A 12,956-nucleotide genomic window follows, 5' to 3' on the forward strand; every position below is an offset into this window, starting at 1 on the left:
TTTAGTGTAGATAGACTGTCACGAGGTATTCGGGAGGAGGCTCCAGGCAGAGAGGTACCTGCGGTCTGTTTCCTTCCAAGTATAATGGACAGATACAGCTCTGCATGGCTTGCCACAAATACATCATGCCCTGGGGAGTCAGTGCAAGGGTGGCTTTTTCTTGAGATGTAGTCCCACACGTTAGTGTGCTGTGATGGGGTGAGCAGTCTTCAGTGAGGAATTAAGCAGGTCATCGAGCCCCTTTGTAGCACAATGGGTCAGGGTTCTGAATGCAGGAGTTCCTCCAGAGAAGGTAGTCATCCTGACGGAGAGAGACATATGCACCTCACTCAGAGTGCATGCACAAACTGTGCGCTGATACGTACTGGAGTGATGTAAGCAGCTGCGTGGCATTGGGTTGTAAAGTGGTGCTGGTGGTGGGAGTATACCAGCTGGTGCCCTCTGTCAGACCCAAAGAAGGGGCTTAGAATATCATGGAGGATGGACAGGATGCCACCCCTCAGAGGATGCAGATATCCAAGTACCTTGGGAATGATGCCAGGTAACTGCCTCTGGAAGTGCCCCAGGTACTGGGTGCAACTCAGCTGCGAGGCAAAACAAGTGAGGAGGTCACTTCTATATTTTCCCAATTCACTCAGGAGGCTCGGTGTAGGACTGGCTGAGCACAGTGCTCTAATATGGAGCATGGGATTGGTACTGTGATTACTGATGAAATAATAAAGCATTCATCTGGAACATCCTGCAGTGACAGGAAAAGTGGGATTATCTAGTGAAAGAGATAATGTGAAGTAATAACCTCTGGACTGATGCCACTCTGCCACTGGTAGGAAGTGATTAGAAATTCCAGTCTGCACATTGCATCCACATGGGAGCACAGACCCTCAGACTCTCATGTCATGCCTCACAATCTGGATACTCTTAATTCAAATAAGTCTCCTGACCATCTTTTCCACAATTACTTTGGTACGGTTCATTAATTCCTTTGGGAGTTTAGTACTGCAATTGTGTTGCAGTTTGGATGACTATATCCAGTTTCAGTTATCTTGCAAATGCTTTTCTGAATGTTTTTAAAATGCCATTATTAATCTCCATTACATTTCAGAAAGTGATTCCTATTAATATGTACGGTATACAGATTGGTTGTCTTAAAGACCAGTTTACCAAATCTTCAAACTGGGATCATAATTAGCTGTTGAGTTCCAGCACGATAACATGTCTAGATCCTGATTATAAACATGATGAAGTGCACTTATTTTGTGAAGCCATAGAGTTACAAAATAAAAAGCTACATCTAAACATCTAGGCAGCCTTTACAGAGAGATTTGTTGTATTCTTGGGTATTTCTTCAGCTAAGGTGCACTAATTTTGAATTAATTAACCTTGTTACAATTGCAGACCAGACCACCAAATTTATGTCAGCATCAGACTAGGGACCAATGTTTTATTTTGCAATTAGGTGAAAAGTTTGATTTTGGGAACATAGTAAGAAGATTTCAGCTTTGAACAAATGTCAATAAATGTTATTATATCACGTTGGAACTGTAGTATAATCTAAAATGTATTCATAAGTTATTTCTAAAACCAGAATTAACATGTCGTAAACATTGGTAATAGCCCATGACCACACACACTACAGTGCATACTAAACATCACATACAATCAAGATAGAGTTCATCAATTTGTTAACAATTACACACTTCACCACCACTCCCACCCCCCCCCCCACCCCACCCACATTGTTAATAATACATTGAGTCATTAAGTCTCATTAAAATTGACAAGGGATCCCAGTTCTTCCCTTACTTCCGATCTGGTTTGAACACCCTGTCAATGGCTGCTTTGTTACAGACTGCCTCAATAACTGCTCCCATTCTGTTTATGTCCCTCCTTTCCTGGATCTAAACTCCTTCTGGACTCCAAATGTACTTTGCTGCTCAGTTATAAGACAACATCAGTTCTTCACTGACAGCTAGCTTCACCAAAAAGCTGAAACTACGTTTTTCCCTGAGCTTGAATCTCACTCAGTTGCATCAAACAAATGTTGTTCGTGAGCTTTTCACACACCCACTCTCACAGCTGCACTGACCTATTAATGTTTGTAGGCTGCTTCCAAGCATGTCACAGGTTTCCCCAAAACAGACCCAATGATCTTCCCACTTCCTCAGCTCTCCAAGACTTCGAAGTCCTTCTGCCAATGCTTAGCTACCTATTAGGTCCCAAAACTTCACCTGAGTTTGAATAGCACATCATTCAGCTGCTCCGAAGATTTACTGAATGAATGTAGGTTTAGCTGTTTTCACAACTGTGCAGCTAACTACAGAACATAGAACATTACAGCGCAGTACAGCCCTTCGGCCCTTAATGTTGCGCCGACCTGTGGAAGCAATCTGAAGCCCATCTAACCTACACTATTCCATATATCTATCCAATGATCATCTAAATGCCTTTAAAGGTGGCGAGTCTAATACTGTTGCCGGCAGTGCATTCCACACCCTTATTACTCGGAGTAACGAAACTACTTCAGACATCTGTCCTATATCTATCACCCCTCAATTTAAAGCTATGTCCCCTTGAATTAGCCTTCACCATCCAAAGAAAAAGGCTCTGACTGTCCAATCTATCTAACCCTCTGATTATCTTAGGTGTGTCAACTGAGTCACCTCTCAACCTTCTTCTCTCTAACAAAAACAGCCTCAAGTCCCTCAGTCTTTCCTTGTAAGACCTTCCCTCCTTATAAATCTCCTCTGAACCCTTTCCAAACCTTCCACATTCTTCCTATAATGCGGTGAGCAGAACTGTATGCAATACTCCAAAAGTGGCCACACCAGAGTTTTGTACAGCTGCAGTTGACCTCATGGCTCCAAAACTCAATCCCTCTACCAATAAAAGTTAACACACCATTTATCAACCTTATCAACCTGGGTGGCAACTTTCAGGGATCTATGCACATGGACACAGAGATATCTCTGTTCATCTACACTACCAAGAATCTTACTGTTAGCCCACTACTCTTTATTCCTGTTACTCCTTCCAAAGTGAATCACCTCACACTTCTCTGCATTAAATTCCATTTGCCACCTCTCAGCCCAGCTCTGCAGCTTATCTATCTATTTCCTCTGTTACCTACAACATCCTTTGGCACTATTCACAACTCTACTGACCTTAGTATCATCTGCAAATTTACTAATCCATCCTTCTATGCCCTCATCCAGGTCATTTATAAAAATGACCAACAGCAGTGGACTCAAAACTGAACCTTGCAGTAGACCACTAGTAACTGAAATCCAAGATGAATATTTCCCATCAACCACTACTCTGACTTTCAGCTAACCAATTTCTGATCCAAACCGCTAAATCACCCTCAATCCCCTGCCTCTGTATTTTGTGCAATAGCCTACCGTGTGGAACCTTATCAAACACCTTGCTGAAATCCATATACACCACATTACTGCTTTACCCTCATCCACCTGTTTGGTCACCATCTCAAAGAACTATATAAGGTTTGTAGGGCACAATCTACCCTTCACAAAACCATGTTGACTATCTGTAATCAACTTATTCCTTTTGAGATGATTATAAATCCTATCTCTTATAATCCTTTCCAACCTTTACCAACAACTGAAGTGAGGCTCACTGGTCTATAAGTACCAGGGTTGTCTCTACTACCCTTCTTGAACAGGGGAACCACATTTGCTATCCTCCAGTCTTCTAACACTATTCCTATGGACAATGACGACATAAGGATCAAAGCCAAAGGCTCGGCAATGTCCTCCCTGGCTTCCCAGAGACTCCTAGAATAAATCCCATCCGGCCCAGGAGACTTATCTATTTTCACACTTTCCAGAATTGCTACCACCTCCACCTTGTGAACCTCAACCCTGTCTAGTCTAGTCGCCTGTATCTCAGTATTCTCCTCGACAACATTGTCTTTTTCTAGTGTGATTATTGAAGAAAAGTATTCATTTAGCGCTTCCCCTACCTCCTCTGACTGCACGCACAACTTCTTACTACTATCATTGATTGGCCTTAATCTTTCCAGAGTTATTCTTTTATTCCTGATATTCCTATAGAAAGCCTTAGGGTGTTCCTTGATCTATCCGCCAACAACTTCTCATGCCCCCTTCTTAACTCTTTAGGTCTTTGCTGGCTAACTTGTAACTCTCAAGCACCCTAACTGAGTCTTCACGTCTCATCCTAATGTTAGCCTTCTTCTTCCTCTTGGCAAGAGATTCATCTTCCTGAGAAAATCATGGTTCCCCTGCTCGACAACTTCCTCCCTGCCTGACAGGTACATACTTATCAAAGACCCGCAGTAGCCGTTCCTTGAATAACCTCCACATTTCAATTGTGCTCATCCCTGCAGTTTCCTTCCCCATCTTGTGCATCCTAAATATTGCCTAATCACATCGTAATTCCCTCCCCCCAGCAATAACTCTTGCCCAACTGTATATACTTATTCCTTTCCATATCTAAAGTAAACATTACTGAATTATGGTCGCTATCACCAAAGTGCTCACCTACCTCCAAATCTAATACTTGGCCGGGTTCATGACCCAGTACCAAACTCATGGACCACGAGTTGGAGCTGCCCCCCCTCCTCCTTAAGGCTCCTGAAAACATGATCAGAGACATCACGAACCCTGATACCTGGGAGGCAACACACCAACTGTGAGTCTCTCTCATTCCTACAGAACCTTCTATCTGTCCCCAATGACTACTGCTTTGTCCTCTTCCTCCTTCCCTCCTGAGCAACAGGGACAGACTCTGTGCCAAATAACTGTGCCCAATTGCTTGCTCTGGTAAGTCCACCACACACACCCTGCACCCACCCCCAAACAGTATCCAAAACGGTATACATGTTGTTGAGTGGAATGGCCACAGGAGATCCCTGCACTGCCAGCTGGTTCCCTTTCTGTCCGCTGATGGTAACCCATCTCCCTTCTTGTACCTGAGGTGAGACGACCTCCTGTAACTCCTCAATAACCCCCTCCAGCTCCAGGTCCCTAATGCAGTTTGAGGAGCTGGAGTTGGGTGTATTTCCCACAGATGTAGTCAGCAGGGACACCAGTGGTGACCCTTACCTCCCACATTCTGCAGGAGGAACATTCAACAGCCCTCACCTCCATCCCCATTGTTCTAAATTCCCAACGAGACTACAGAAAAGCTAAAACAAAAAGAACCAGTGACCTTACCAATCCAGTGCACAGAACCCTTTATTTTGGTTAGAGGAGGAGGATGGGTGGGAGACGCTTACCGAGTAGCGTTTCGGGAAAAGCAACCGCACAACTATAAAGCCTCACTTACCCAACAGCCCAGTGTCCACTCCTGCTCAGTGCGCGCTCCGGCTGTACATGAAGAAAGCTTTTATATATTTGACATTTACCTTCCCATCATGCCTCTGGACCTCACTGTCACTCCAGCTGCCACTGAGAGATGAAGAAAAAGGAGTCCATTTCTATTCTTCTGTCTTCCAGACTCACTGTCTTTATCAACTGCCTATAAACTTCAATCTCCTCTTTAGTGTGACACCCAAACTTTTATGAGTGAAAACATTGCAATAATCCCCTCCCCTATTGTGAGACAGAAAAGAGAGTTATTAATATTTTGTAACAGTCAAAATGTAGTACTGTTGAAAATGATGGTGCTCTAAAAATTGCATTCTTATACTGAAAATGGACTTCATCAAGTAAAAAAAAATTTTAGGGGAATCATTGATATTATAAATGTATCCCAACAGATCCTTCTCCTTCAACTCAACAACACCTTCACTGTCATCAGCTGGTGTGCAGACAGTGCTTGCATCTGTGTACCAAGTAATTGTTAATGTATTCACAGAGTTGTACAGATAAGGGTCTTAGGCTAATGTACTTACCAGCCTGCTGCCAGAACACAGTGCTGCACTTGGACTACCAAGATCCACAGCAAAATCCTGGACAATGTCAATTAATTCCCAAGATTTAGGAGCCTTATTCAAAAGAGTTAAAAAAGTCACACAACACCAGGTCATAGTCCAACAGATTTATTTGGAAGCACTAGCTTTCGAAATGCTACTTCTCCATCGTCACCTAATAAAGGTGAAAGCAATTGCCTCCAATTAAACCAATTGGACTATAACCTGGTGTTGTGTGATTTTTAACTTTGTCCACCCCAGCCCAACACTGGCTCCTCCAAATCATTCTTCAGCAAAGCCATACATCGAATCACGTCCCCAGTTCCAGCATAGCCTTTGGCCAACTGTGAGAAAGAGTATTTGATGACAAAGACCTGAAGTCTAACACCAAGCTCAGTTTCTACAGGGAAGTAGAGTTAGCTACCCTGCCATTGGCACGGGAGCACAAGGGATTGGAGGGTAATAAATGAGCATGGATTGAATATTGGTTCATAAGCAGAATGCAGAGAGGAGGAATAAATTGGTAATCCTTTCATTAGCGACTGTGACTAGTGAGATGCAACAAGAATCTAGCTGCTCAAAACCTCAACCAATGATTTGGATATGGTGAGAGGGGTATTTGTAACAGATCCAAGCGCGCATATGGTACATCAATGGGTGGTAATGTGAGTTTGAAAGGAGCATGAAGAGGCTTCAGCGTAGTTAGACAGATTAATTGAAAGGCGAAAGTGACAGGGTAGTTAGACAGATTAATTGAAAGGCGAAAGTGAGGACTGCAGATGCTGGAGATTAGAGCCGAGAGAGTGGTGCTGGAAAAGCACAGCAGTTAGGTAGTGTCCAGGAAACAGGAAAATTGACATTTCGGGCAAAAGCCCTTCATCAGGAATTCAGATTAATTGAAAGGGTATGAGCATGGCAGATGTGATACAGTGTGAGGTCATCCACTTTGGCGGGAGAAACAAAAGTTGCAGACTATTTCTTAAGCGATGAGAGATTGGAAAGTTCTTCTTCATAAGTCACTAAAATGTAGCATATGTTTGCAGCAAGCAATTTGGAAGGCAAAAGGTATGTTAGACTTTATTGTAAGAGGATTTGAGTACAAGTGCAATGAAATCTTGTTTAAAATATCCGGGGCAGCAGTGAGACTGTACCTGGATTATTGTGGGCAGGTCTTGCCTAAGGAAGGTATAATTACCACAGAAGGAGCGCATTGAAGATTCCTGAGATGGTAGGATTATGCTATGACAAAAGATTGAAGAGATTAGGCCATTTTTCACCTCAGTTTAGAAGATCGAGAGGAAATCTCATAAAAACTTACAGCATTCTTAAAGGATTTGACAAAAGTCAGTGCAAAAAGCATGTTTCCCCTCACTGTAAGGTCTGGACCAGGAGACACCATTTCAGAATAAAAGCCGAGATGAGGATGAACTTCTTCACTCAGAAGGTAGTGGAATTGGAGCTCTCCATCCCAAAGGTTATGTGCAAGGTCAGTCATTAAATGAGTTCAGACAGAGATTGATAGATTTCTAGTTGCTAATGACATGAAGAGATATGGGATATTACAAGAATATGATATTGAGGTAAATGAACAGCCCTGACCAAGAATGGCAGAGCAGGTTTGAGGGGATGAATAGCCATGCATTTAATTGAAAATTAATTTGAAGCATGTTTTGTTTGGATATTTTCAAAGTGGGAACATAGGAACAGGAATAGGTTGTTAATCTCCTCGAGCCTGGTCTGCCAATTCAATGAGATCACTGCTGACCTGTAACTCCACCCCACATTCATAGCTTCACTCTAAATCACTCAGTATGTTTAACCAGCCAAAATTCATCAACCTTAACCTTAAAATTAACAAATAATTCAACATCAATTATTGATTTTAAGAGACAGTCGTGAACTGAAGAGTTTTCAAATTTCACTCCTGAATGGTCTGCCTCTAATATTTTGATAATTCTCTCTAGTCTAGGACTCCCAAACTTCCAGTCTATTTTATCTAGTGTCCTTTATTTTGAAACTCTTACCCTTGAAATTTGAGGAAATATAGTCATCTTTATTTAATTTCTCCATTTACCTTCACCCTTAGAGTCCAGGGTGCCATTCTACTAAGTTTATGTTGCCCTTCTTCAAAGATCAAGATATTTAACCCACCATGTGATGGTAAGGTAGCTGTTTACTCTACTTGAAGTGTTATCCAACCAGGGCTTTGCATGAGGCTTCTCTATCAGTAGTTACATTGCTGCCAGTTCATTTATTGCATTTGATCAACATTCAGATGTTCTGATTCATTTATTCATAATGTGTTTTTATCACATCAAATAGTCTGACACCTTGGAACAGGAACAGTTCAGCTTGAAACTCCTAAATAAAAATAAAAGATCAGAGTCCAAGGAAGAAAGTTGATTAACTCATATTGCAGTCAGAGATTTATGAAAAGAAATACCAGGTATTATTTCAAAGTTATTTCCATAGGATTACCTTAGTCCTTCCAATTGCAATATTTTTAATACTTTGTCAACTTGAGTTATGTGGCATAGTACCAAGTACAAAAATGAAAACATTATATGACTCTTATTAATGTATCATTATTTATTTCTCTCCAATAAAATGTCTGATTAGGATCAGTTATATGCATGTTTTGGACTGCTTCAGTTTCTGAATATTAGTCAATGATACAAAGAGTATTTAACTTCCAGCAAACCTCTGACTTTAGAAGGCAAAACCAGTAAAATCTTGGAAATGTCCAAACTGGTCCAACTCATCTTGTATTCCTTAACATGGACGTTCGGTTTGGACCAGTGTGCTCAATTCCATGTTTTTGCCAATTTTTTTAAACCATTTTTTTCTATTTTGTGCAGTGAAGGAAAGGTCATTGATAAATTAACTGAAAATGGTTGTCCACAGATTCTGTAATGAGGAACTCTTGCAATGATGTCTTATGACTGAAATTATTGGTGTTTCATAACCACAATTATAATCTTTTGTGCTGGTTATGATGGGCATGAATCAGTTACTGTTGATTTTCCCCATGATTCCACTGATTTCGATTTTTCTCAGATTCTTTGGAATCATGTGGTTAAATTTTCTCTTAAAGTTAAGGGAGTCAAAGTCACCTCACCTCTGGTAATTATATTTTTTTGTTCATGTTTGAACCAGCTGTAAAGTGGCTTGCAGTTGAGTGGTCTTGAAGGAACCCAAGGGGAGTAACAATGAGCAGGTTCTCTGTGAGTAAATGTCACTTGTTAGGGCTATCAATGACAGCATCCACCACTTCTCTCATATTTAAGAGGAGACTGATGTGGTGGCAATTGACCAATTAGGTCTGTCCTATGTTTTGTGAAATGGATATATCTGAGTATTTTGCACATACTTGGACACAACTCAGTTGAGGAATTATGCTTGAATAAATTGGCCAGCTTAATTTCAAAGTAGACTTTATTCATAAAAATATAGATACTATATCACCAAAGTTGACATTACATGAAGTGTGAAATCAGTTTCTTTCAGTTCAGTGTGTAACCATTTGAAGTGTGTTGCTGTACTTACAATAACAGTTACTATTTGTAATAATAATTTCCTGACAAATATATTGCTCCAGTTTTGTGTAGTTTCCAGCTCCTTGGTATACTGTAGTAGAAAGACTATGTATAAATGAAGCAGAATTAGGAGCTGAGTCAACTGAACTCATTGAGAACATGTGTGTATTTTCACAAAAACTGTGTCCTCTGATCTCATTGAGCAGAGGTCCATGGAAACAACAGTGGCCTTTACTTGATGACCACTAGCGCCAGCAATGAAGGTAACTAGGAAAATAGATTAGATTCCCAACAGTGTGGAAACAGGCCCTTCGGCCCAACCAGTCCACACTGACCCTCCGAAGAGTAACCCACCCAGACCCATTTCCCTCTGACTAATGCACCTAACACTATGGACAATTTAGAATGGCCAATTCACCTGACCTGCACATCTTTGGATTGTGGGAGGAAACCAGAGCACCCGGAGAAAATCCACACAGACACAGGGAGAATGTGCGAACTCCACACAAACAGTCACCCGAGGCTGGAATCTAACCTGGGACCCTGGTGCTGTGAGGCTGCAGTGTTAACCACTGAGCCACCATGTCGCAAGTTAGTTTCCCAGCTTGAGGTCTAATGAGTCATTCCTCAATGAGGGCTTGGATGTTCTTTCCCATTGTGCCTTTCTGATATTTGCTCAAAGCATGATGCATGTTCCTGAACCCTGGAATATGCCAGTCTGTGACCCCTGGTCATTGACTGCTCTTTTCACTGGAAGAACAGGCCAATGTCAGACTAAAGAGCACCTTTTATTCAGCTGGTGGTCCTCCAGCAGCAGTTCATGTTTAGCTTATGGCCCTGGAGCAGTCCATAGAGACCAGAGTCCTACATTGCAGAGCTGGTGTGAATAAACCTGGACTAAACCATTGCTTGTCTTTTCTTTATCTGAGGCTGGGTTTGAATAAACAATGCAGCTTCCTGACTAAGTTTGATCTCAGGTAGGAAAGGGAGATCCAACAGCACAATTCCTCACCTGACTCCTGTACAGACCGATGTGGCGCTCTCTCAGTAGTCCCTTAGTGTGGCCTCAGCGTGGACTTCCAGTGTCAAGGTGAAGCCCAGCATGGTGTGGAGTCAAGGCATGGTTTGGAATAAAGGCTAGGAGCAGGTGTGGACTGGGTTGGAAGGACTGTTATTCAGAACTTTTATTTCTTTATTTTTCTAATTTATTTCCCTGAGAACTTGTACTGACGAATCTGTATTTAGGTACCTTTACACCCAAGATGATGTAGTAAGTGGCAACTTGTGAACTTTACACTGTACTCATGGGAGTACACGTGACAATAAAGCTAATTCCAATTCAAACAGGATCATAGGACACATAATTTATAGCAAAAGATTACAGTGTCATGCAACTGAAACAATATATTGAATAAACCTAGAATTAGCAGCAGTCTAGGTTTGTTCAATATATTGTTTCAGTTCTATGACACTGTAATCTTTTGCTATAAATTCTGTGTCTTATGGTTCTGCTCCACAACCACCTGATGAAGGAGCAGTGCTCCAAAAACTAGTGCTTCCAAATAAACCTGTTGGACAATAACCTGGTGTTGTGTGATTTCTGTCTTCATTTATAGGAAAACTTTGACCTTACTGTCTCTATGATCAAGGATTTTTATCCCTTGTATACCATATCCTTCCTGACTGACTGTTGATAGAACCTAACAACAGGACAGTGGAGATGGCAACACTGTATGCTCTGGAACTTATTGATAAACTTTTGGATTTCCAACCATTAACCAAAACTGTGCAGCTGAAGTTTGTGTAGAGCAGTCAGATCTAATTGAGAATTCCCCACATCCCATTTTGAAGAACACATGACTCCTGTTCGTGTGTAATATTCTGTCAAGGGCCTCCTACTGATCCAACTGGAGGATGTCTGTGTCCAAACATAGGTGATCATAGGAAAAAAAACTGAAAGAACTGCAAATGCTGGAAATCAGAATGAAAAACCGAAATTGGTGGAACCCCTCAGCAGGGCTGGTAGCATCTGTGGAGAGAAATTAGAGTTAATGTCTTGGGTCCAGTTTGTTTTGGGGGACGGTTGCTGCACTGAACATTAACTCTGATTTCTCTCTAAAGATGCTGCCAAACCTGCGGAGTTTTTCCTGCAATTGCTATTGTATTAGGTGATCATATCCCTGTGTGGTGAGATCTAGAGCAGTCTCGTTGGGATGTGTCTGGTATTGCAGTGCACTACTCTGGCTGGACGGCATACTGAGACATCAATGAAAGGTTAGCCACTGGGCACTTCGAGAAGATTAACCTTTCCTTTCAGGAGCTGTTGGGAACACTGGCAGAGTCTGTTCCATCCAGTAACTGTTTCAGTGTTCGTGTTAAACGCAGGAGATGGGAGTGTACAGCTTTGACCTGTCACTGAGCCGAGCTCTGACACAGGGTTCACCAACTATTTGTACCAGAGGTGTTTCCAGTAGCATGGGAATATACAAAGGAAAAGCCGTGCTGTAGGACTACCCCAGAGTGTACATTTACCATATTACAGTTTGATACTCCTGACAGTTCCGCGGAGAATCAGGATCGGGAGAGATGAATTTGTTAAATGTTTGATTAATGAAGGCCGCGTTCTCTGCTGGAACCTGACTGGTTTATTTCTGTTGTCTGTAGGCTCCTGTTAAACACTGACGATCCACACAGAGCTGCCCTGTTGCTGTGATCTCCACACTGTCTGTCACTTAATTTGGCTAGCGCCTGGTCCCTCCAGCTCCAGCCGCTCAGAGAAGTTGATCGTAAACCTGACGCATCTGAAGCGTCACTTGAAGGGAGGCGGTTTTTTGGTCTGAAGTGACCTGGTATCCCAGTTTACAGGCAACCCCGTGATTGGAATGGGAGCAGTGTGGAGCAGTGATGATGAGTGAAGGGAAGAGGCGGCTGGCTGCCAGGAATTCCGTGCCTACAGCAGCAAAGGAAGGCTCTATCCCAATGAAGAGGCTCGGCAGCAAGGAACCATACACCCCTCGGTATGGGCACTACTGCTCGTAAGTAACCTAGCCAGACCCATTCCCCTACCCTAATACTCTAGATTTCCCCTGACCTACCTTACAGAGCACAGCTCGAGATGAGAGTGGTGCTGGAAAAGCACAGCAGGGTCAGGCAGAGCACACAGCACAGCTCCCCAGCGGTTCTCTCATTGGCACCTCCCTGCTGCTCAGTGCTGCTCAAGTTGGAATTGTGTCTGGATCCGTTCATACATTTAATACTTAAGGAAATCACTGGAAAGTTGCTCATTGTTGTTGTGGGGTGTCCGCGATTTTGTGGTTGTCTTTAGAATGTGACTTCTATGGACAGTATTTGAAATACTGACTGATATTTATGTTGCTGTATGGTGAACATGTGGCTCCGTTATATCAGTAACAGCGCGTTTAAATATTGGGGAACTGATAGATCCGTAAAGTCAGCGGAATTTACAGAGTTCACCTTCTTCCGCGGAGTTCATTGTTTCACAAACACACTCTCTCTCTCCATGCCGCTAT

The 12,956-nt window shown here is 42.4% G+C and overlaps 1 protein-coding gene across 1 annotated transcript in view; it reads left to right on the forward strand.

Annotated features, from left to right (window-relative positions):
* Positions 1-11,617: 11,617 nt before the first annotated feature.
* Positions 11,618-12,956, forward strand: part of LOC140481688 (short transient receptor potential channel 6-like) — a 131,292-nt gene continuing 129,953 nt past the window's right edge. Inside the window, exons 1-2 of the mRNA XM_072578260.1 lie at positions 11,618-11,700; positions 12,091-12,461. Coding sequence (XP_072434361.1) covers positions 12,331-12,461 — 131 coding nt within the window. The 5' untranslated portion in view covers positions 11,618-11,700; positions 12,091-12,330. The remainder of the gene's footprint in view (positions 11,701-12,090; positions 12,462-12,956) is intronic.

This window comes from Chiloscyllium punctatum, chromosome 9 (assembly GCF_047496795.1).
Source record: "Chiloscyllium punctatum isolate Juve2018m chromosome 9, sChiPun1.3, whole genome shotgun sequence".
In the NCBI taxonomy this organism is placed as follows: domain Eukaryota; kingdom Metazoa; phylum Chordata; class Chondrichthyes; order Orectolobiformes; family Hemiscylliidae; genus Chiloscyllium; species Chiloscyllium punctatum.